At 42.0% G+C, this 25,017-nt stretch overlaps 1 protein-coding gene across 4 annotated transcripts in view; it reads left to right on the forward strand.

Moving 5' to 3' along the window:
• ABAT (4-aminobutyrate aminotransferase) overlaps positions 1-25,017 on the forward strand; it is a 49,030-nt gene that overhangs the window by 184 nt on the left and 23,829 nt on the right. The window contains exons 2-4 of one of the 4 annotated variants that reach the window (XM_089476947.1): positions 8-184; positions 3,764-3,917; positions 23,621-23,756. In XM_089476947.1, the coding sequence (XP_089333073.1) occupies positions 3,867-3,917; positions 23,621-23,756 (187 nt within the window). In that variant the 5' untranslated portion in view covers positions 8-184; positions 3,764-3,866. Of the gene's footprint in view, positions 1-7; positions 185-3,763; positions 3,918-5,463; positions 5,566-17,243; positions 17,360-20,569; positions 20,590-23,620; positions 23,757-25,017 lie in introns of those variants that run through there. The other 3 variants (XM_089476948.1, XM_089476949.1, XM_089476951.1) reach the window with 3 other exon arrangements.

Below are 25,017 nucleotides of genomic sequence, written 5' to 3' on the forward strand. Positions count from 1 at the left end.
AACGCAGCATATGCTTGCTCCAGGAGACGGCTGTTTGGCATACGCGGCTTTAATGACGGCCAGGAAAATGGGTTCCTAGGGAGCATCACAGATTACTGAATGTTTCACACCCATTATGTCAATCATATTATAATAAAGAGGCTCGCGACACCTTAGAAGCTGGGATACATTTTCTGCCGCCCAGGTAAGTTTCCATGGACTGGAGCCCAATGCAACAAGGGTTATCGTCTGCATTCATAGAATCGTAGAGTTGGAAGAGACTGCAAGGGCCAGCCATGCAGAAAATCTAAATCAAAGCATCCCTGACAGATGTCTGTTCAGTCTCTGAAGACCTCTAAGGAGTCTTGGGAAGTGAGATTTGGCCCAAACCTTTTGACATAATCAGTTGGCATCTCCTACTTGAACTGGCTGTCATTTCAGGCCTCTCCAAGGGGTCTTTTAATGCCAAGCACTGACAAGCGTTACTGCTCTAAGATAGGTTTTATTGGTTGTAAATAATGTTGTAGATAGTGTGCAGCAAGGAAGTGTTTCAGACCTTTTGCCATAAGGGTCCAGCATCCTTTCAAAGCAAATGGCAGGATTGGACCCCCAGACAAATTTTACCCAGACTATCCTTCAGCTAGTGAGTAAATTTCTCACTGTTGGATATATGTGGAGCTTGATATCCTGAATGTCTCTGTGGTACCCTCTTCAGGGAAATCATGCTGAATTTCCCTGCCTTTTGTTGAGAGAGTGGGCCTGGGAATGTGAGCTGGGCCTCTGCCGCCAGGGTTTTGGAGTCCTTGTTAGCATCATGATCAAACACTACAACGTCATGAAAGGGATAATTTGTATTAGTGACTTGGTTGAATATTTTTTGCATTCGCTTTGTGCTGAGAACAGACTAGTGGGTCTGTGAATTTTCCTGTTGCTAACCTGCTTTCACAATTCCCATTGCTGTTAACGAGATGGGTCAGGCTTGTGAACTGTTACTGATGGATTGATTGTTTGCTTCTGTACTATGTATCCCTTGGAAACCCATCTTATATTGGCCTCGCCTTGTGAGGGTGCAAACACTATCCCAACCCTAAAGTTAGAATCGCCCAAGCCATTGTATTCCCCATCACCGTGTACAGATATGTGAGAGCTGGACAGTGAAGAAAGCAGACAGGAAGAAAATGTATTCATTCAGGATGGAGAAGAGTGCTGGGGATACCATGGACAGCCAAAAGGACAAACAAATGGGTCCTTTGATCAAGCCTGAAATCTCCCTGGAAGCCAAGATGACTAAACTGAGGCTATTGTACTTTGACCACATCATGAGAAGGTACCACTCATTAGAAAAGAATAATGCTGAGGAAAGTGGAGGGCAGTAAGAGAAGAAGACAGCATGCCAAATGAATAGTCTGTAATCCGGGAGAACCTGGGCCTGAGCCTAGAGGATCTGAGCAGAGAGGTAGAGAATACTGGCCTTGGAGACGTCTCATTCACACGGTCACCATAAGTCAAGGTTGACTTGAAGGCAGCTAACAACAACCACAACTATGTCCTAGGGGCTCCCTATAGATTCCAGAATTGCAGAATTTGATCACCCGCCAAGGGATAATCTGGGAAGAATTTGGAAGCCCAGTACTAGTATTCTCTGCAAGGGTATGCTAGACCCTATCAGTGCAAGAGCTGGGATGTTTCTCTGCTGTGTACCATCTGCTGCTTCACTGACCACCAATAAAGTTTATGAGAAACAGTAACGTTCAGTGTTTGGCACTGAAATAACTTTAGGGGAGGCCTATACCCAGTTCTGGAGAAAGACAGGTAGCTTTGAAGGTCCCCCAGGCAGCCCTGTTACCTTTCCCACAAACAGGCTTGCATAGCCACACCACTGAAAATCATTTATTATATGTTCTCTCCTCTATCTGCAAACGTATCTCCTTGGCATTGTTGATACAGCATGAGTCTCCCTTATCCAAAATGCTTGGAACTAGAAGCGTTTTGGATTTCAAGAGTTTTTCAGATTTTGGAATATTTGAGATATCTTGGAAATGGAACCTGAGTCTAAATATGAAATTCATTTGTTTCATATGTGCCTTATATATTTAACCTGAAGGTAATTTTATACACAATATTTTTTGACAATTTTGTACCTGAAACAAAATCTGTATACAACTAACCATCAGAAAGCAAAGGTGTCACTATCTCAGCCACAAATATGGATGATTTCGGATTATTTCGGATTTCGGATAAAGGAGACTCAACCTGTATGGATATTTAAGCTCTGGGTCTGTTATTTTTTACCACATTCTAGTTCCAGAATGTTTCTACTATGGAAACTCGCTGCTCTTTGACACAGTGACCTGACTGAAGACTAAACAGTAACATGAAATAAGTAACTAATTTTATTATAGAACTTAGGTCTTCACAACAAAAAAGGTTATATAAGTATGCAAAATCTTTGCATAAAATACATCAGTTTTAACCAGTCAGTCAATAGTTGGTAAAATCTCCATAACTAGTGATCTCCACAAGCCACTGCAGATACCTTTTTACAGTTAGATCAGATCTTTCTGGACTTCCAAGGCATTGGCAGTGGCTGTATTTGTGACCAATTTGATCTAATCTGCCAGTTCACAAATAATGTCAGTAAAATGCAGGTGTCTTGTTTTTGAATAGGTTTCCAGCCAGGCTTCTCTCAGAAGAGATTTGATTCCATGGCCATTTTCAAAGAACAAAGCATAGTTGTTTGATCCAACCCTATAAGAATTTCCAATACAAAAGAGAGATTGTTAAGGCGGTTGCGTAGAGAATTACAGAAAAGCAGGGGAAAACTACATAGCAGTATAGCCTATATGCGAAAACAAAAGGAGCAATCCAAATCCCTTTAGGAATAGACTTGAAAAACAGGATTAAATGTTACTTTTTTTGCTAGGCTCTGCCAGCATCTTTTGTTTTCTGGAGTGTATCCATTAAGTTCCAATTCTCTTCCCATTTGCCTTAATTTATTAAAGTAATAGGTATTTTGCTGAGGGTGAAACTCACAAAGGTCTGTGGAGTCTTATACTGAGAACAAGGTAATGAACAAGCTAATGAAATTGTTCTTTTGGCAACACATCCATAGCCTGTTGGTTGTGAAGTATGATCACATCCACAATCCATAAAACATTGATACCTTTATTGGCCAACCAAAGTGTGCAAAATACATGTTGCAAGCTTCGGAAGCCAACCGAAATGCACAAAATGGACTTTATTGCTTGGACAATAATGATATCACTGTTTTGTGGATTTGGGATGCTATTATTCTTTAGGCAGACTTAACTGAAAGACTTGGAAGTAGAAGAATAGTGGGATATTCCAATGCAAATCAGGTTTCATTTTTCAAGGCCCTGCCTGTCATTACCAAACAGTGACAGTAAGAAGCAGTAGTGACAGTCTTTACTTTCTGATAGTTTGACAATCTGATAAAGCTAGTTTGCTACATGCAGGAAAAACACTGTATAAAAACCTCAATCTGCACTGCAGAAATGATGCAGTTTGACACTGCTTTAACTGTCATATCTCCATCCTGGGATTCTGGGATCTGCAGTTTGTTGCCGCACCAGAGCTCTCCCGACAGAGAAGGCCAAATATCTCACAAAACTATAAACCCTATAATTCGATAGCATTGAGCTGTGGCAGTTAAAGCAATGTCACATTCCAATGTTAAATTCCCGAAGCTTTAATCCCATGCCGTCGATGCACCTGAAGAAGAGGATTCTGTGTTGACACAGGTGATTTCTTCTTTAAAATGTAGAACAGAGTCAAATTTGGGAATATCCTGATACAAGACGACAAGGCAGCCTCCTTTTCCAGGACCAGTCCTCCACTTCCACCTGCCATCCAGGAGGAATTTCAAGATGTCCTCCGTTTTGAACATGGCTAAGAAGCACAAATTGACATTTATTTCTGTGAGTGTTTTTAGCTTTTGCTTGGCCACGTCCTCCATTTTGAGCATGGCTAAGGAGTGCGTATTTACATTTCTGTGAATGTTGTTAGCTTTTACTTGGTTGCATCTTTCCTTTTTCTGCAATGTCCTACATATCTGCGGTACCTTGTCCTCCTTTGCACTTGGGACCTGCAAGTGTCACCCAGTCCTGATGCAACTTTCTTTGACCATGACCCTGGGAAGAAAATGCCCTCTTTTATAGAAAGCATTGTCTGAATAATGCAGAAGTGGGGCATGCCTTCTTGAATAAACCCTGCAGGGTTTCCATTTTGGACAGAGTCACATTGGCCAAGAGGGACCCTGTCTCCACTGCAAGGGCTATGGCTTTCTAGGTCACTCTTTGTTTCTCAAGCTGACTAGCCAGGCAGCTCCTGCTGGGCCTTTCTCAGGCCCTGTCAGCCTCCCTGGCTGCGACCGCACTGCAGGAGCAATCTGGTGTGACACCACTTCAACCGCCAGGGCTATCGAATCCTGGGATTTGTAGTTTGTTATGGCACCAGAGCATTGTTTCCTTGGGCTGACAAGCCAAAAAAGCTTCTGCTGCTTCACATCACCCTCTGCATCTATTACTATTAATATTATTGATTTTAGTATTGATTTTAATATTACTACTACTATTATTATCATTATCTATTATTGTTGTTGTTGATTAAATTATTGATTTTAGTATTACTACTATTTAGAACTGATCATCTGTTACTATTACTGTTATTGCAGTTGATTTTAGTATTGATTTTAGTCTTACTATTATTCTCATTCTCATTATTTGTTATTGTTTGATTTTATTGATTTTTAGTATTAATACTATTGATTTTAGTATTGATTTTAGTCTTACTAGTATTATGATCATTATCATTACCTGTTATTGTTTGATTTTATTATTGATTTTAATATTAATACTATTGATTTTAGTACTGATTTTAGTATTGATTTTAGTCTTACTATTATTATTATCATTATCATTATCTGTTATTGTTTGATTTTATTATTGATTTTAGTATTAATACTATTGATTTTAGTATTGATTTTTGTCTTACTATTATTATGATCATTTTCATTACCTGTTATTGTTTGATTTTATTATTGATTTTAGTATTAATACTATTGATTTTAGTACTGGTTTTAGTACTACTGTTATTGATATCATCATCTGTTACTATTATTATTATCGATTTTGGTATTGATTTTAGTATTGATTTAGTATTACTACTATAGGAGCTACTACTATTGATAGTATCATGTTTATTATTATTATTGATATTTAAATCCTCCTCTGAGAGCCAACACTGCTATAGAAAAAGAGGGGCTTCCCATTATTTATTCCCAATGTCCCCTTTTTAGAAGATCTCCTCCTCCTCCTCCTCCTTCTGGCTCTCTTGCTGAGCTGAAGGGGTGTGTCTTCCCCGGTCGCTCCCATTGGCCAGCGCCGTAGCGGAGCGGCCAGAGCGCCCCTCTGATTGGCTAGGGCGCATTCGGAGAGCCAGCCAGCTGTGCTCGTCCTCCTGGGCGCCCCAGTCGCAGCTCAGCGGGGAGACTCCGGCGGCGAAGGCGGTGGGAAGCCTTTGGGGGCCCCTCGGAGGCGAACGGGGCTCGGTTCCTCGGAGGAAGCGGTGAGTGGAGCCGGAGGTAGCCCTGGTGGTTCCCCTCCCTGCCAGGCTGAGCCGCAGCCACCTTCTTTCTGCCTCTGGAATGAGGGCAAACATCGCATGTAATTCATATTCTAGCTCGGAATCTCTCATTTCTCCTCCCCATTTATTATTATTATCATTCCTGCTTTCATCATCTTTTTTTAGGAAGGGTTGGATCCATCTGTCCTCGTAACCCATTGGTGCCCTAAAAAGCCCATTGGTATCCTTAGAAACCCAGTGGTACCCTAGAAAACACAATGGTACCCTAAAAGCTCATTGGTATCCTAAAAAACCCAATGGTATCCTAGAAAGACCATTGGTACCCTAAAGAGCTCATTGATAGCCAGAAAGCCCATTGGTACCTTTAAAAAAAACCCAATGGCACGCTAAAAAGCCCATCGGTACCCTAAAGAGCCCATTGGTACCATTGGGTCACCAGGGAGGCCAAGTAACCAGGGTTGGTGGTCCACTTGAGGAGTCCAGGAGAGGGTCACCTGTGGAGTCAGTGTACCTGGAGAGGCTAAGACAAGGAGTGCCTGTTTGGTGGCTGATCTGGGAAAGCCAGGAGAGGGATGCTTGGTTGATGGTTCATCTGAGGAGACCAGGACACAAGCAGCAGATTGGTGGTTCACTTGGGGAGGTCAAGAAAGACCACTGAGCATAGTCAGAAGAATGGAGAATCATAGAATCCTAGAGTTGGAAAAGACCGCAAGGGCCATCCAGTCCAACCCTATTCTGCCATGCAGGAAATCTAAATCAAAGCATCCTCGACAGATGGCCATCCAGCCTCTGTTTAAAGACCTCCAAGGAGGGACACTCCACTACACTCCAAGGGAGTTTGTTCCACTGTCGAACAGCCTTTACTGTCAGGAAGTTCCTCCTAATGTTGAGGTGGAATCTCTTTTCCTGGAGCTTGCATCCATTGCTCCGGGTCCTAGTCTCTGGAGCAACAGAAAACAAGTTTGCTCCCTCCTCAATATGACATCCCTTCAAGTATTTAAACAGGGCTATCATATCACCTCTTAACCTTCTCTTCTCCAGGCTAAACATCCCCAGCTCCCTAAGTCTTTTCTCATAGGGCATGGTTTCCAGACCCTTCACCATTTTAGTCGCCCTCCTTTGGACACGCTCCAGTTTCTCAGTGTCCTTTTTGAATTGTGGTGCCCAGAACTGGACACTGTATTCTAGGTGGGGCCTGACCAGAGCAGAATACAGTGGCACTATTACTTCCCTTGATCTAGACCTGGGGTCAGCAACCCCCGGCCCGGATCCGACCCCGCAAGGCCTTGGGACTGGCCCGAGCCCGGTCCTGCCACTGATTGCCGCCGGCGCGGGGCCCTCAGCTGGCGAACAGGCAGGGCCAAGGAGCCTAGCTTCAGCGAGGCTTCTTCGCCCTGCCTGGCCCCCTCCGGGCAGGGCAGGAAAGGAGCGGGAGTCCTCCTCCTCCTTCCCTCCCTTCCCACGGCTGCCAGGCAGCCGCGGGCAGGGCAGGAAGGGGGTGGGGGAAGAGGAGGAGGAAGAGGAGGAGGAGGGAGGAAGGAAGGAGGAGGAGGAGGAAGAAGAAGAAGACTCTTTCTGAAGGTGAGACAGTGTGACTTTCCAAAGTGCATTTCTGTGTATTTTCGGTACTTTTAATGCTAAAAGGTCTGCTTTAACAATGATAGTGATGATGATGGTGGTGATGGTGATGGTGATATTGATATCAGCCAGCTTCTGAGGCCCAAATGTCCTCCGTTTTGATCATGCCTAAGAAACATGCATTTATATTAACATTTTTAAAAAATCATCAAATTTTTTCGCATGTCCTCCATTTTTTAAAAATGTGTCCTACATTTGAAAATGTTGCCCTATATTATTTATTTACTTATTTATTTTTTGGCTTCAGCCTCCCAGTTGTCTGAGGGACAGCAACCCGGCCCCCGGCTCAAAAAGGTTGCCTACCCCTGATCTAGACACTATACTTTTATTGATGCAGCCTAAAATAGCATTGGCCTTTTTAGCTGCCGCATCACACTGTTCACTCATGTTCAACTTGTGGTCTACTTGGACTCCTAGATCCCTTTCACACGTAGTTTCATTCAGCCAGGTGTCACCCATCCTATATCTGTGCATTTTATTTTTCCGCCCTAAGTGCAATACCTTACATTTCTCCGTGTTGAATTTCATTTTGCTAGCTTTGGCCCAGCTTTCTAGTCTATTCAAGGTCATTTTGAATTTTGATCCTGTCCTCTGGAGTATTAGCTGCTCCTCCTAATTTGAGATCATCTGCAAATTTGATAAGTATGCCCCCGATTCTGTCATCTAAGTCATTGATAAGTCATTGATAAAGATGTTGAACAGTACTGGGCCCAGGACAGACCCCTGTGGGACCCCACTGGTCACTTCTCTCCAGGATGAAAAGGAGCCATTGCTGAGCACCCTTTGGCTTTGGTCAGTCAACCAATGACAAATCCATGTAACAGTTACCTTGTCTAGCCCACATTTTACAAGCTTGTTTGCAAGAATGTCATGGGGAACTTTGTCAAAGGCCTTACTGAAATCAAGATATACTATATCCACAGCATTCCCTTCATCTACCAAGCTGGTCATTTTATCAAAGAAAGAGATTAGATTTGTCTGGCATGACTTCTTTCTCTGAAACCCATGTTGACTTTTTGTGATTATGACTTTGCTTTCTAAATGTTCACAGACTCTCTGTTTAATTATCTGCTCTAGAATCTTTCCTGGTATTAATGTCAGACTAACTGGGCAATAATTGTTTGGATCTTCTTTTTCCCCCGTTTTGAAGATGGGGACAACATTTGCCCTCCTACAGTCTACTGGGACTTCTCCTGTTCTCCAGGAGTTTTCAAAGTTTTCAAAGAGTCAATGGCTCTGATATTACATTTGCCAGTTCTTTTAATACCGTTGGATGTAGTTCATTTGGTCCGGGTGACTTAAATTCATTTAGATTAACCAGGTAATCCTGTACATATTCTGTGCTGAAATTCCCCTATTCTGTCCTCTGTTCATTTTCTTCAGGTTGAGCACACTTTGCCTTTTCTGAGAAGACTGAGGCAAAGAAGGTGTTGAGTAATTCTGCCTTTTCTCTGTCTTCTGTTAGCATTTTGCCATCTTCTCCACGCAGTGGTCCTACCGTTTCCTTCTTCTTCCTTTTGCTGCGAACATATCCCAAAAGTCCTCTTTTATTGTACTTAACCTCTCTAGCAAGCCTGAGTTCATTTTGCGCTTTAGCTTTTCTGACTTCACCCCTACATGTGCTTGCTATTTGTTTGAATTCCTCTTTGGTGATTTCCCCGTTTTTCCATTTCTTATACATGTTCCATTTAAAACTTAGCTCTGTTGAAAGTTCCTTAGTCATCCATCCTGGTTTCATGAAACATCTCCCATTTTTCTTCCTCATTGGAACTGTTTTGACATTGTGCCTTCAGTATCTCCCTTTTGAGAAACTCCCATCTGTCCTGAACTCCTTTCTCTTTTAGTATTGTTGACCATGGGATCACACTCAGTATTTCTTTAAGTTTACTAAAATCGGCTTTCCTAAAGTCTAGAATGCGTGTTTGGCTATGCCTGGCTTCTCCTTTCCATTGTATAACAAACTGTAGGAGAACATGGTCACTTCCACCTAAGGATCCCACCACTTGCACTCCATTAACTAGGTCATCCCTGTTGGTTAGGATCAGATCTAAAATAGCTGATCCCCTTGTTGCCTCTTCCACCTTTTGGACAATGAAATTGTCTCCAAGGCAAGTGAGGAATTTGCTAGACCTTGAGGATTTGGCTGAGTTTGAATTCCAGCAAATATCAGGATAGTTGAAGTCCCCCATCACTACTACAGTGGTACCCCGGGTTACGAAATTAATTCGTTCCGCCGCCGCTTTCGTAACCCGGAAACTTTCGCTAGCCGAAAAGCCCATAGGCGCTAATAGCGAAAGCCGCGATTCCGTGTGAAATCGCGCCGAAAAGCACCAAATTTTTCTTCGTGACCTGAAATAACCTTCGTAACCCGGAACAATGTTTTTAAATGGATTTTTTTCGTAACCCGGAAATTTCGTAAGGCGGCGCATTCGTATCCCGGGGTACCACTGTACATCTCTCCTTTCTGAGTGTGTGGTCATCTGTTCTAGAAAGGCATCATCCAATTCCTCCGTCTGACTTGGGGGTCTGTAGTAGACTCCCACCATAACATCAGGCACAGACTCCTCTCTAGATCACCCTCTTTGAACCCCTTTGCCGCCTTTCAGAGGACCTCACTCCCAGAAGCCTTAAAGTCCAGGTACATGGCAAACCTGCTACGCACCCCAACAGGTATACACTGAAGCGTGAGCACTGGGTTTTAATCAGCTTTAGTAGTAAACAAAAGGGGTGGATTGAACAGTCAGTGCTCAAGTTGACCCCCTGGCAGAGACCAGATTCAACATGTGAAGATAAATCGTAATTGAGAGTTAAAGGTTGCCTTGTGTTGCAGGCATTTCTGGTTCTATTTTATTCTCCTTTGGAATAGAATAAAATTAAACTCAATCCTCTATCCTATTCATTAAAAAAGAAACATCTCTTGAATGGTGGAGTCAACATGGGTCTTCTCTCATTAGGACTGACCATAGGATTTGGGCCATAAACCAGGGCTGGGTGTCATGTGGTCCTCCAGATATTATCGGAGTGTAAAACCCAGCAGCCCTAGCCAGTATAGCCAGTAATGAAGCATTCTGGGAATTGCAGTCCAGCAACATTTGGAAAGCCACATGATTCCCACCCATGGCTTAGAGATAATTCCTCTTTTTATTAAATAGAGTGGGTGCATCTGCACTGTAGAAATGATGCAGTTTGATGCCACTTTAATTGATGTAGCTTCATCTTATGTAACCCTGCAGTTGTAGTTTTCCAAGGTCTTTAGCCTTCTCTGCCAAAGAGTGCCAGGATCTGTAGTATGAAGCCATGGCCGTTAAAAGTGGTATAAAACTGCATTATTTATAGAATGTAGATACCCCCTGAGTGTCCCCTCTTTCTTCTGCATCTGTATTAAAAAGATGCCCTTGCAGATTTGACTTTATTGGTGAATCAGCTGAAAAGCAGATGGTTGATTAATGAAAAAACGTTCAGTCCCTTGAAGGCCCAAAATGGATATTTGGGAAAAAATGAATTGCTGTCTCAAATGAGGTCTAAGCACTAAGTAATACTCATAATTTGGCTTTAATTGACTATTTCATTGATTGGCACTTGAGTGTCTTGCTGTCAAAGAGGCATCAAGATTTGGTTAGCAAAACAACCAGCTAAACCATCCATTAAATTCACCAGGTCATTCAAAACTGGATTTTGTCAACCTTTGTTACCCTCCCCCTTCACCTTTGTCGATAATGCAGATTAAAGTTAAATAGCCAAGCAGGGCACAGAGGTGCTTTATTACCTGAAAACCCTACTCAGCTTTTGAAACTGTTGCTGGCACACTCTCACATCTAAAGTCCTGAGAAATGTGGTTTTCTAGGAAAAGCTGATATTTCTGGGCATGCCAGAGAACAAGCCCATTGCTGGTTTGTGTAGTCATAGACCATATCCAGCTCTGTTTACATACCATGTTGGTTGCAAATGGTTCTGTGTTCACCTTTCCTTCCCAAACTGCCCCACTTAAATCAAATAATCTACTTATTAGGAAGATCTCAAGAAGAATGCAGAAGGAGATGCATAGCATCTTCTGTGCTCCAACTTTCCAATCCAATCCCCAAATCTCTTGTATTATGGATTCATTTTGGACTCTCACCCACCCCAGATCCAGTTCTTCCCCTAGCAAGAAACATAGCAACACATGCTACCAAGTGTTTGTTTGTTTGTTTGTTTTACAATATTTTATTATACACATCAAATCAAAGATCAGGAAATGAGGGGGAGAAGTCAACAATAACAAACCTGAATTCATAGAATAGTGCTCTACTCTGTTTCCATAAGAAAAACAAAAAGAGAGAGAAATAGGAATCACAGTCATTACTGTTCATATTGTGTGGCACAAATAGCAGATTTTAGGATGTACTCCTACTATATTTATTGCCTCTTTCTGTCCTTTCAGCCATAGAATCTACAAAAATACTGTTTCAGAATTTTAAATGATGTTTTGGTGGATGACATATAAAGGATGTTCTTTATTTATAAATGAAATTAGGGGCTTTTTAATGGGTTTTAAAATTTAAAACTAAATCCACCTTGTCAAGTGGCAGCTTCTTCCAGTCTTGCTCTGTCCTTCTTTTTCTTACCCTTCCTTCTGTCGTGTTTCTCTCTTTCTTACCATGATATTTTGGAGAATGAGATAAAAGATGTTCCCCTCTAATCTTTTTACGTAAGAAGGGCTGGGATCCCCCAAGCAGGCTTTGAGCCTTTCTGCTTTTGGGAGTATCTCTGTCTTCACTGAGAAATTGGGTCCTTCAACATTTTTTGGATGAAAGATTAAAGACGTGCTCTCCTTGCCATTTCTTTGGCTGTTATGTGTTTTGTGCTTTGAAAATGGGCTTCATGCATCGCAAGGGAGGGACTAAGTGTTGGATTTATTCTGGATTTGACATCGGATTTATGCCAAAAGGGGTGTTTGGAGCCCAATTTTTATCTGTGTTATTTTGGGGTAAATAGAAATATCCCCCATCTTTGCTTCACTTTGTTGGGTTTTTCTTCTCCAATGGTGTGGGGGGGCAGAAAGACCTTGCATTGCAGGCGTTGTGTTATAAAACCAGTTATCAATTGCCATAATATAACATAAGTTATAAAAACCGACAGTTGTACTTTAGTCCTTGCACTTAGTCATGACACAGACAAAGAAGAAAGACTTTTAAGACTGCCATTTCAGCAAAGGGTGGGACATTTTCCTTTGGGGATTACAACTTCCAGATTCCCCCACCAGCATGACCACATTCTGGGAACTGTAATCTGAAAAGTTAACTTTTCCTAGCTGTAATCTGAATCATAGAACAACTTCACACTGCACTCTAACAAATGTTACTTGAGGCCTCTTTCCCCTGCAGTCTTAATGTCAAAGACTCCATGGATTTAAGAGACTCCACAAAGTTTCCTACAGTTCTTTAAGGCACCTGAGGGATAGGTGTGACCTTCCGTGTCTTGTTAGACTCTAGTTCCCATCACCCAAGACTATTGCCCACATTGATGGGGCTGATGGGAGTTGAGCATCAGGAGGGTCACACATTCCCCACCCTTGCTTCAGAGGTAAACATGGAAGTGGGATGCAACCAGAAAATTTGCAACTGAAGGACTGTTGTAAGAGGCATCAGATGTATTTACCCAGGAGGTTCCAGGAAGACATCATGCAAATAGATTTTCAGCCAAATCAAGTAATCTGTTGCAAGCAGCTGCCTCTCTCAAAGGGAGGATGCAAAACACCAGGAAGCCTTTCACTGGCAACTGTTTGCCAGGAGTTGAAGTTGCTTTGCTTGATGTACAGTGGACCCTTGTTATACGTTGGGGTTTCGTTCCAAGATCCCCCGTGTATAACAAAATCCGTGTATGCTGAAGTCCCATTAAATATAATGACATAGCAAAATGGTGTCCCTTATAAAAAATGGAAAATCAAGGTTTGATATTTGAAATTTATACTTTTTTTGAACATTTTCAAACCGTGTATGCTTGAATCCGTGTATAAAAAATCCGTGTATAAGAAGGGCCGACTGTATTGGGGTTAGTGAGGCTTGGTGTGACAGATTTGTCATTGCTAACTTCAGAGGAATGGTGGTGGTGGCTGCAGTAATGGTTGGAATAAGAGTTTGTCAGGTAACCTATGGGGCCTAAATTCCCTAAAGGCATCAGATCCCCGTTGATATTGGAAGATAAGCAGGATCATCCCTGGTTAGAACTTGGATGGGAGACTGCCAATGAGTACAAGTTGCTGTGGGCTATATTTCAGAGGAAGGAACTGCCAAAACCACCTTTGAGTATTCCTTGCCTAAGAAAAACTAAGAAATTCATGGGGTCATTCTCAATCAACAAGGCGATGTGAAGGTATAGACACCCACCCACCAAATGGCCTCCTTTGAAATAGGGTTGCTTTAGTGAAATCTGGAGAGAGTTCCTTTACCTTTAATGGTTGTACAGCAGAAGACATTTCATCAAGAGTTCCTGGTTTTTCCCTCATTTAAAAGTACAGATGTTTTCATTGTGGCAACCCTATTTGGAAGAGATGAACACCAATGTTTATATCTCTGTTTGGGTACCTAAATTGTCTGACAGGACACTTCTTGGGATAAGTAAATGCCTCAAGGAAGCAGAATCAGTGAGATTCCCATACATTCATTTACTAGGAAAATGTCTGTTGTGATATCAGGTAAGAGGTGGTACTTAGATGATGGGATTGGCTAGAAGTGGATGGAACGCAGTGGAATAAACTGCCTTGGAAGGTGGTAGCTTCTTCTTTTTTGGAATCTGAAGCAGAGGTTGATCACGTTTCAGAAACGCTTCGTCGGTAGATTTCTGTGCTATCAAGAGTCTGGACTTGGTGGGACTTGGAGTCCTTAGACCAGGTGGAATTTTTCACCAAACTACAATTCCCAGAATTCTGTTGGATGAATTTACATCTTACAGTTAAAGTGGTGTCAGGCTGCTTTCATTCTGCAGTGTGGATACACCCTAAGTGTTGACTCACCATTGAAAAATTGATTCATTGGAGTTTAACTCCAGTTGAAAGTGACCAGTGGGAGTCCAGCCAATGTCTCACTACAGATAGATCCTTACCTATCATTATTTTTTAAAAATCAATATTCTGCTTAACCAATTGAGCTTTGCAGGCCCATTCTGTAAACTCACTATGGAAGCCTCTGGTCAATTGATTAACTGCGCTGTTGGCCGCAGGGGAAAAGAGAGGAGAACACATCGCTGATTTGATCACTGAATCAGTCTATGAAACGTAGCGCTCAATAAAGATTTGCTGCAGAGGGAACTTGCAGCAGCATACAGAGTGTTCCCTGGGTTTTAGACGGTGATTTCCTTGCAATGATTTTGCAATGATACCCTAGAAACGCTGCATCTGTGAACAGAACCAAATCTGTCATCTTAAATCCTGCTCAGATTGAAATCTAAAGCAATGGTTGCCAGACTTTGGTACTTTTAAAGCTTGGGTAGACAGTTTGCTTTGTATCCTTTAAAGCATTGTTTCCCAAACTTTGGTCCTCCGGGTGTTTTGAGCTTCAGTTCCCAGAAGCCCTATCCATTTGAGCCAACCATCAGTGATTTTGGGAGCTGGAGTCCAAAACATCTGGAGGACCAAAGTTTGGGTAACACTGCTTTAATGGAAAAACATGTGGAAAGTTCATGGAGAGTTTGTCATTTGGAAGTGTATAGAATTTGAAGATTCCCTTAGGGAATTCCACCTGAATGAACGCAAATATGCTGCTGTTGGATTCAAGAATTTGACTGTGTTGTCTGGAATTGGTTGGGAAGAATGGTAAATTTACTTATGAAAAATATAAATCTAAACAAAAAGGCTTGCTATGCTTTGGGGTCATGCATCTGGCTGTCATAGTAGGCATAATCTCAGAACAGCATCCCTCTTTCTTTCTTTGTAGCTTCCCCATAAAACACGTGCTTTGCCAACATTAAAAGACAACTCCAAAGACATTAAAAGACTGTTCTTAGAAAAGCCACTGAGAAAACATGTCTCTCTTGTTCCCTTGTCCCTACTATGACAGATGCATGACTCCAAAGCATAGCCAGCCTTTTTGTTAAGATTTATATTTTAAAGCAATTGTTTCTCAAATTTTGGTCCACCAGTTGTTTTGGACTTCAACTCCCCAAATCCCTGGTTTTTGGCTCAACTGGATATGGCTTCTGGGAACAGAAGCCCAAAACACCTGGGAGACCAAAGTTTGGAAAACACTTCTTTAAAGGATGAACTTATCTACCCAAGTCTTAAAGGTACCAAAGTCTGGCAACCTTTGCTTTAGAATTTAACCTGAGCAGGATTTTAAGATTACAGATCTGGTACCAAACATCCCAGGGAAGGTAGCGAGACAGAGATAGGGGCATTCAGACCCCTGAGAGTTGTAGTCCAAAGCCTCTGGAAGCCAAAATTTTGCCTGAATCTACTTCAGTAGTCTGTTACATCATAGGTACTGGAGGTATTTTACGTTGGGAGCTAGAACTTGAATCACTTCAGGTCAGGTTTATTTAAAAGTTGGCTGGTTTGAGAACGTCTGCCTCTGAGATGATGAACTAGATGCGGCAGCGATTGTCCTGTTTGGTTTGCCTTCTCCTTTGTGACGCTCATGTGGCCTAGTTTGCTTTCTTGCAGGCATAACTGACATGGCTGGGTCTGACATTTCCATCTCTTGTCTCAAGAAACTGGAGTTTAAGGGAAGCAAGGTGGGGGCTGAGAGCAATGCAAACAGGAGAAGTCCCGTTGTCTTTTGCATTCGCTTTGGTTTTTCATCACAAGAGTGTCCAACACACTGTTTCTGATGTGGGGTATCCCAATGGTGTACCTAGCATATTTGACACCAGGTGTGAATCGTTTTTAAACACCCCCCCAAAGAAAAATTATTTTCATGCTGCAGTGGTTTGAGTGTTCAACCAAGACACTGGGAGATCCGGGTTCAAATCTCAGCTTGGCCATGGAAGCCCACTAGGTGACTTTGGGCAAGTCATACTCTCTCAGCCGCAGAGGATTTTGGCGTTGGCAAACCATGAGAAGAAACGTGCCAAGAAAAACTGATGATAGGGTCGCCTTGAGGGTCATCCATACATCATTTTTTTAGCGCAAGGATGAGAATCATCTCATGCATTACGAATTCGTTATTCACACTTTGGAATTGCATCAATCCACATTGATGTGCATCTTTGCGAGTTTGGTTGTTCACAAGTGCAAACGTTCAAATAAGGACGATGTAAATGCATTCGGGACCCCTTTTTGAAATGGGCAAGATGTCTCTGAATGTTTGTCATGGTCTGGAGGATATTATAGTTGTGTCCCAAGTGGGGTGGAATTAATTAGTGATGGAAATCAGGGCCAGCAACTGTCAAAACACCCAACAATTCAACAGGACCAACCTCAGATATTTGCCCTTAGCGCCAATTAAAATATATGTATATTTATTCCTGGCATGGTTGCATTGCTAGTGTTGTGTGATGGTTTGTGCGCTAGATGATGACTCTGGAGACCAGGGTTCGATTCCCAGCACAGTCATGAAACCCACTGGGTGATCTTGGGCGGGTCACACTCTCAGCCTCAGATGATGACAAAAACAAACCTCCTCTGAACAAACCTTGCCAAGAAAACCCCATGATAGATCCGCCTTAGAGTTGCCGCAAGTCAGAAATGACTTGAAGGCGCACAACAACAGAACCACAACATTTGGACAAAAGGGTTCAAAGACCTGGCCCACAAAACTACAAATCCCAGAGAATTCCATCGCATTGAGCCATGGCAGCTAAAACAGTGCCAAACTGCGTTAATTCTGCAGTGTGGATGCAGTCTGTATTAAAAAGGAAATTGTATACATTCCCCCAATTTCCCTCACTTTCTCCCTCTCCAAAAAAAGGTCTAAACCTGCGGCTTGCTGGTTATTGGACTGACTGAGGATCTTGTGTCTAATAATTATATATCTCCTGGCTAGTTTTTCTCTCATTGGTTTCTACAGCAACCCTGTAATAGCTCAACCTCCGGGTGATTTATTGCACAAAGGACCTCCCTCCCTTTCCCCTTCATTGGCTGATCCCCATGTGCTTTGCATCCCTCTCCATCATGGGTACCATGACAACTCATCAGGGCACATGAGGCAGCGGCTGTTTTCTCTGGGTAAGTAAGAAAAAGGCTGCAGCCGCTCACATTGTGTTACTATGGCTTTGCATTGTGCGCCTCCGTGTTTGTGTGTGCATGCAAGGATGTGAGTGTATGAGCCGGGTGTGCGTGCATGCAAATAGTATTTCAAAACATAATGGTGCATGCAAGCATTATCTCAAAAAACAATGGTGCAAACATTGGGGCCATGAACTTATGGGGAATGCCTATGCAAGAATACCGGGAAATGGCTGGTTTGTACATGGCAGAATTTTCTGTGGTCATGCAGCATTTCAGGAGCAAAGAATTACAGCAAGATCCCGAGGTTCCTGTTCTTTCTGGCTCATTGGTTGGAAGGAAGAAAACATATTAAGAGAATTTAGCTTTTTGCACACACTTTCCCTGACTGCATTGTGAAGCCATGACTTGCAGGTTGGATGGCTGGTCGGTTGTCTTGCTTTGAGCCATTTGCAAAACAGGCCAGGCAACCCATAATAAATGGATCGCAGTCCAAAAATACAGCATGCAAATGTCAAACCTGATTTATCACAGGACCCTTCCTTGCTGCTCCTAGTCCCAGGTGATTCAAAAAGAATGGTAGAAAACCGAATAAGAACAGCTTTACTTTTGCACCGTTTTTCCCCCTGCATGGCTGCATCATCCTCCAGGCCAAAACAAAATGACCTCAACTTTGGTCATTTTAAAACCAACCAAAGTCTAACCGACCAACTAACCCTAATAAATGGGGTACAATCCAAAAATACAACACGCAAATGTTAAACCTGATTTATCACACTCCCATTCTTCGCTGCTCCCTTGTATAGGCCAGAACGAAAATGACTTTGACTTTTGTCATTTAAAAACCAGCCAAACACAACAGCCGCTATCTGCTAAGAAGCTTCTCCTATTATTATTATTATTACTACTACTACTACTACTATGGGGTACATGTTTACAGGTATTGCAATAATCCCTATCTATTAAGATTTTTTTTCCATTTCCAATGGGCTTTGCAAAGAAAGCAATTCTTCATCAAGGGTAGAAGAAGGGTAGCTGGTGTATAAATTCATCAAATACAAGAAGGAAATGCTGTGAAGGTTTATTGTCTCAGAGTGGGCAAGAAATGTAACTGGTTCAAGATGCTCAGACTCAGGGCAACCCACAATATGGAAACTAGAAAAATCATGCCTTCTCTCTTACTAAATATTTTTTTTAATTTAGTATATTATTTATTCTAGTATATTATTTACTGCATTATTATTTTTTGCTTCTGCCACCATGCCCCACTTTATCCCTACAATCACCTTATAAAGGAAAGTGTGCTGAGAGATATTGGCTGGCCCAAGGTGACTTGAATTTATTTATCAATAGTTTGGATGATGGAACCGGGGGCTTGCTTATCAAATTTGCAGATGACACTAAGCTAAGATATAGGATAGGTTACATCCGGCTTGATGGCAGGGCATGTGAAAGGGAGCTGGGAGTCTTATTAGACCATAAGTTATGCATGAGTCAACAGTGTAATGCAGCAGCTAAAGACACCAATACGATCCTAGGCTGCATCAATAGAAGTGTAGTGTCTAAATGGAGAGAACCAATAGTGCCACTGTATTCTGCTTTGTTCAGGCCTCACCAATCCTGTGTCCATTTCTAGCCACCACAAATCAAAAAAGATGTTGACAAGCTGAAAGGTATCCAGAGGAGGGTCACTACAATAGTGAAGGGTCTGAAAACTGTGCCTTATGAAGAATGACTTAGGGAGCTGGGTATGTTTAGCCTGGAGAAGAGACGGTTATGATAGCCCTGTTTAAGTATTTGAAATAATGTCATATTTAGGATGGAGCAAACTTGTTTTCTGTTGCTTCAGAGATTAGGACACAGAGCAACGGATGCTACAGGAAAAGAGATTCCAGCTCAACATTAGGAAGAAGTTCCTGACAGTAAGATAGTGGAAGATGCTGCCTCTGAGAGTGGTGGAATCTCTTTTTTTGGAGGTTTTTAAACAGACAGAAGCCGACCATATTTCGAGTGCTTCAATTGTGTGTTGCTGCATGGCGGAATTGGGTTGGACTGCATAGCCCTTGGGGTTTCTTCCATCTCTATGATTGTATTTATTTAAGGATTTATTTAGGGATAAGTGTTGGATAGCTTTAAAGGCCCTATCCCAAGTACTGAATCTATGTAAAGTCGAAGGCTTTCATGGCCAGCATCCATAGTTTTCTGTGGGGTTTTCAGGCTATGTGGTCATGCTCTAGAACAGTTTCTTCCTGATGTTTCGCCAGTATATGTGGCTGGCATCTTCAGACAATCTATGAATCTATGTTGGATGGGCACTAGGGTTGCCAGATTTAAAACTTGAGATGCCACCTGTACCTTTAGCAGTTGTGTAGAACAGGGAATCTCAGCATGTGTCACTTGTGGCACAGGCAGGTACCACGCAATGCCTGTTGAGATTCCTTGTTCTCCACAAACATTAAAGGTACAAGAACTGGCTCCAATTTTCACTCTGTTTCAGCACTTTGGATAAATACCTGCAGATCTGCCGTAAACCTGGGAATGGATCCACTGCCCACTGACATGGAGGCCACCAACCATCACTGTTGGAAGGCTTCTGAATTGAGAAGGATTGCCCTTCTCCATAATTTGGCAACATCCTAGGATTAGGCCAGTGTGTATGTATATATGTATGTGTGTCTTCTGTTATAAACTACTCCCTTCCCCATTGGGTCTGCATCCGCACTGCAGAAATAATCTAGTTTGAGACCACTTTAACTGCCATGTCTCAATGCTGTGGATTACTGCAAATTGTAATTTGTGAGACGTTTGGCCTTCTCTGTCAAAACAAGCTACAATCCTCAGAATTCCATAGCATGGAAACTCCAATGCAAGTCACAGCCAAGGTTTGCAATTTGTGTTAAGCAAGGATCATAGAATCCAGCCATTGAAGTAAGCTGAAGACAAGGCTTGAAAGCAGAGAAAGAGAGAGCGAGTGACCCTGGTGCGATTTGTGAGTCAGCATCATTGCTGAACTGGATTTGACCTGCTTTCCCAGCTGTGATGCATACCAAGATTTGGAGAGATTCGGCGCCGAGACCGGAAATACTGCCTCGTCAATTGCAAAATTGGATTAAACTTTTACAGATTCCTTGTCTGTATGTGGGTAGTATTCCACACGGATGGGATCCCCCTCCCTGGTTGTTCATTAAGAAGAAGAAGAAGAAACAGTTGTTTCAGTGGAAATAAACCAGGTGACACGGCTTGGGGTGTTGTATCGTTTTAAGCGTTTTAAATGACTTTAACTTTTTAACTGCATTCTGATTCTTTTAATAAGCAATCTATTTTAATATTGCAACAATTTTAATTCTGTTTTAATGTACCACTTTTCTATATTTTTATTGGTATTGTTCTTTTAACATTGTGAGCAGTTCTGGGAAAAGAGCAGGATACAAATAGATATAATAATAATAATCATTATCATCTTTATAAATTATCTATTATCATCTACATGATGATGATGATGATGATGATGATGATGATGATGATGATGATGATGTCGATGTCTCAGGGCTCCCATGTGGCATTTTGTAGTATTAGGGACTTCTTGAAAGTGTAGAAGATAAGCCTAGAAACTGTGTGGTAAATCTGACCATGTGAAGAATATCAATTGTGGTTGTTGTTGTTGCATGCCTTCAAGACCTTTGCAACCCTAAGGCAAACCCATCTCTGGCTTTTGTGGGGCGGATCTTTTAAATGCAAGCAGTGTTCTTTAGTTGAGGATTAAGGCCCAGTTCCGAAAAGTTTGTTGTGCAAAGTTGCGCCTTTGAGATTATGCAAAAGATATCGTCACATAAACTTGTGTCGACTTGTCTGCTTCCTCAGATGCAATTTGTCATGTTGTTTTGATTTTTAGATGGCTTTGAATACTGTTCCGGGATTATTAGTTGCATGCATTCAGTGGAGGAAAAGCAAAAAGAGAAAGTGAAGTGGGGGAGGAAGAAGCAACGGGATGGAACACTACTGGCATTTTAATGAGATTTTGCAAATTCCTCTGTGAGCCTTGATGTTAATCCAGCAACTGAGAAGTTTCAAAGAGGAGCAGAAAGGAAGATTTGCCAAATCTGGAAAGAAAGAAAGAAAGATCCATAGCTCTAGTAAAGAAGTTACGCTTAGGTATTAATCCCATGCTGACTGAAATGCAACTCTTGTCTCAGCTAGAGTAGACCCATTGGATCCATGCAATTTGTATTGGTCTGTCATTCAGTGCGTACCATCCCAACATTTCTCAAATTGGGACAAATGTGGCCAAGCAACATCAGAGTGTGGCCAAAAGTTATTAAAGAGGATGAGTAGACAAGTTAGGAAAGGCTGCAGCAGTTTGCTTTTGCCTGAGTCTACTGGGAAAGAGATGTTTCTGCACACATTTCTGTCTTTCTCTCCTTTCCCCAAATTAATTGAGTGCAAATTGAGTTAATTGGGTGCATCCTGAACTCAGTTTGCAGCAACTGAAGTAAGCTGTGTACAAAGGGAGAAAGTGAAAGGAAAGGAGAGAATCTGGGACATTGTAAAAGCAGCTGAGAAAGTGTGAAGATATAGAGGAATAGTTTAGGACTGTCCCTGCAAAACTGGGAGAGTTGGAGAGTATACAGTATCAGTGCTTGTGTTCTAGTCCGAACTAGCAATTGAATTCAGATCTAAGCACAATTTTGTGCACTGACTCTGAGATGGCATATATTCAAAGCTTTGGATATAACTCCTAGGTCTGTTTTACCTTCAGAATGAATGTAGTTTGACACCGCTTTAACTGCCAGTGCTCAATGCAATGGGATTCTGGGGTTTTTAGTTTGATGAGATAGTTCATCTCCTCTGTGAGAGAGCTCTGGTGCCACTACAAACTACAAATCCCAGGATTCCATAGGATGGAGCCAGGCAGCTAAAGTGGTGTCAAACTGCATTATTTCTGCAGTGTAGAGGTATCCTCCATTTTTCCCATTTTCCTATTAGACCTTACAAAACCGAGCACAATTTATTTATCTATTTAGACGATTCATATCCCTTTCTCCCAAAATGGAATTCAAATTACATCGAAGTAACAATAAGCTTTATAGTGGAATACCTGTAAGAGCAAGTGTGTGGAAGTCATATAATCCTTTTTAGTTGGTGGCATTCTAGATATCTTAAATGCTATTTATACTCCAAATTTATGTCCCTTTTTTCGCCATTGTGACTTTCGTTTGATGGGTCCGTTCTTTGATGAAGGTATAAAGAATGCTGGGTTTCCAAGGTCCTCTGTGGGGAAGGAATGGCTTGTTTCAGCACATGTTCCATCCTGCGTGCCATAGATAAGCTTTTGTTTTTCCTCTGAGATGTTCGGCTGAGCAAAGTATCCTGGCCATATCCCTTTCAAATCTTGACTCTTTACTGTGTCATTTGGGACAGCAAAAGGAAAGTGTGCCATAACACTTGGCACTCTCTAAATCAGTGGTTCCCAGTCTTTGGTCCTCCAGATGTTTGCATTTCATCACCCATCATCCTTGGCCATTGGCCAAGCAGGCTGGGACCTTTTGGAGTTGGAGTACAAAACCTTTGAGTGACACTCATTGTTCTGCATGGTCGTTTGGTTGGTTTTTAATTTGCATTTTCATCCTACTCCTTTCCCCAACAAATTTTAGGGAGGTATGCTTCTTCTTGTTGTGTGCCTTCAAGTTGTTTCCGACTTATGGCAACACTATCATGGGGTTTCTTGGTAGGATTTGTTCAGAGGAGGTTTGCCATTGCCTTCCCCTGAGGCTGAGAGTGTGTGTCTTGTCTAAGGTCCCCCATTGGGTTTCATGGCCAAGCTGGGAATCGAATCCTGGTCTCCAGAGTCATAGTCCAACATTCAAACCACTACGCCACTCACATTTGCCTTTTCCTCATTCATTCTCCCACAACAACCTTGTGCAAAAAATGGTCTAAATCCAAAGTTTATTTTAAATCAGATTTACAGTTGTAGGTTGTGTGTGGCCCCATTATTTTGGGGTGTGTTGTTTTTGCTTGTAGCATTCTGATACAAGGGGGTATTTAAGTGAGGGAAGCAATTGTTTCCATTATGGTTGAATGAAGAGAAGGTAACTAGTTACTGATAAGAATTGCAAGGAACCATTTTGGGGGGATGTGTAATTCTAATTAATTACATTTGAAAGTCTCAAAACTTGTTTTTAAGAAAAGAAAGGGACAGAATCTATACAGGCGTGTGAGAATGACCTGGGTTGTGTTGCATTCCTTCCCTGTCTCTCCCAGGTTGTCATCTGGAAAGGGGTGAAGAAGAGATCTTTCAGATCGCTCTTTTTCTTAAGAGAAGACAAAATGGCATTGATGCTGCTGAGCCGACATTTATCCCCTTCGCTGCAGCAGAACTCTAGGATATTTGCAGCAGGTAGGTGGTTAAAAAACATGCAGGTTTGCTTTTTGGAATGTGTATATACTTTTAATATTTTCGAGCCATGGATGCTTGAATCTGTGGATAAATAGTCCGTGGATAAGGAAGCTAAGGACTTACAATAGTAGTACTAGCCTGAGAGTAGTACGCTAGATGATTTTATGTGTTTTGCATGCATTGACTCAGAAATCCTTACCGTAGTGTTGTGTTCCTTGTGTTGCAGGTGGCAGAGTGGGTGCTGAGGTTGAGAACTGTTGGGAAATGTAGTTCTTTCTTGAGGATCGTTAGAAACTCAGGAAAGTAAGCAAGATTGTTTAATCTTACTAGCAGAGTTTACATAGCGGAATATGAGGCAAGCAGGAAAACTCAACTAGCTCCACTCCTCTCCCAGCCACGTGTCCCCAATAAAAATACACAGTCACTTGGTTAAAAGTGAAAAGAAAATCAGTTTACTTACAAAATCATGTGTATGAAGAGATACACAGGTCTAGCTTCATGTTGCAAGAAAAATGAGGTAGAAAACATGCATCCCAGAAAGGTGCTACCCCAGCATCCTTTCAGCTCCGGACACAGGCATGCAGATTAGTAGGTAAGCAAGTTTAGTACTACAGTGGACCCTTGTTATATGCTGGGGTTTGGTTCCAAGATCCCCCGTGTATAACAAAATCCGTGTATGCTCAAGTCCCATTCAATATAATGACAAAACAAAGTGGTGTCCCTTATAAAAAATGGAAAATTAAGGTTTGATATTTGAAATTTATACTTTTTTTGAACATTTTCAAACCAGAGCCCTGGTGGCGCAGTGGTTAAATGCCTGTACTGGAACCATTCACTCGAAACCACAAGGTTGCGAGTTCAAGACCAGCAAAAGGGCCCAAGCTCGACTCAGGCTTGCATCCTTCCGAGGTCGCTAAAATGAGTACCCAGACTGTTGGGGGCAAATTAGCTTACTTGCTAATTAGCTTACTTGCTGTTCACCACTATGATCTTTGGAATAGCGGTATATAAATAAAACAAATTATTATTATTATTATTATTATTATTATTATGTATGCTTGAATCCGTGTATAAAAAATCCGAGTATAAGAAAGGCCAACTGTAATGGCGTCTCATCCTTGCCTTCTTCTTCTTGAGACAAAAGGTTAGGTGTGCCCTCATGGGTAAACAGGAAATGAGGAGGGGCAATGAGGAGGAGTTGTTAGTGGGCAATAAATACCATAGACATGCATTACTAGAAGGCCTCAGCATGCGAAGTTGC

Source organism: Sceloporus occidentalis, unplaced genomic scaffold, assembly GCF_023333645.1.
Source record: "Sceloporus occidentalis isolate IW3139 unplaced genomic scaffold, rSceOcc1.0.p SCAF_10, whole genome shotgun sequence".
Taxonomy (NCBI): Eukaryota; Metazoa; Chordata; class Lepidosauria; order Squamata; family Phrynosomatidae; genus Sceloporus; species Sceloporus occidentalis.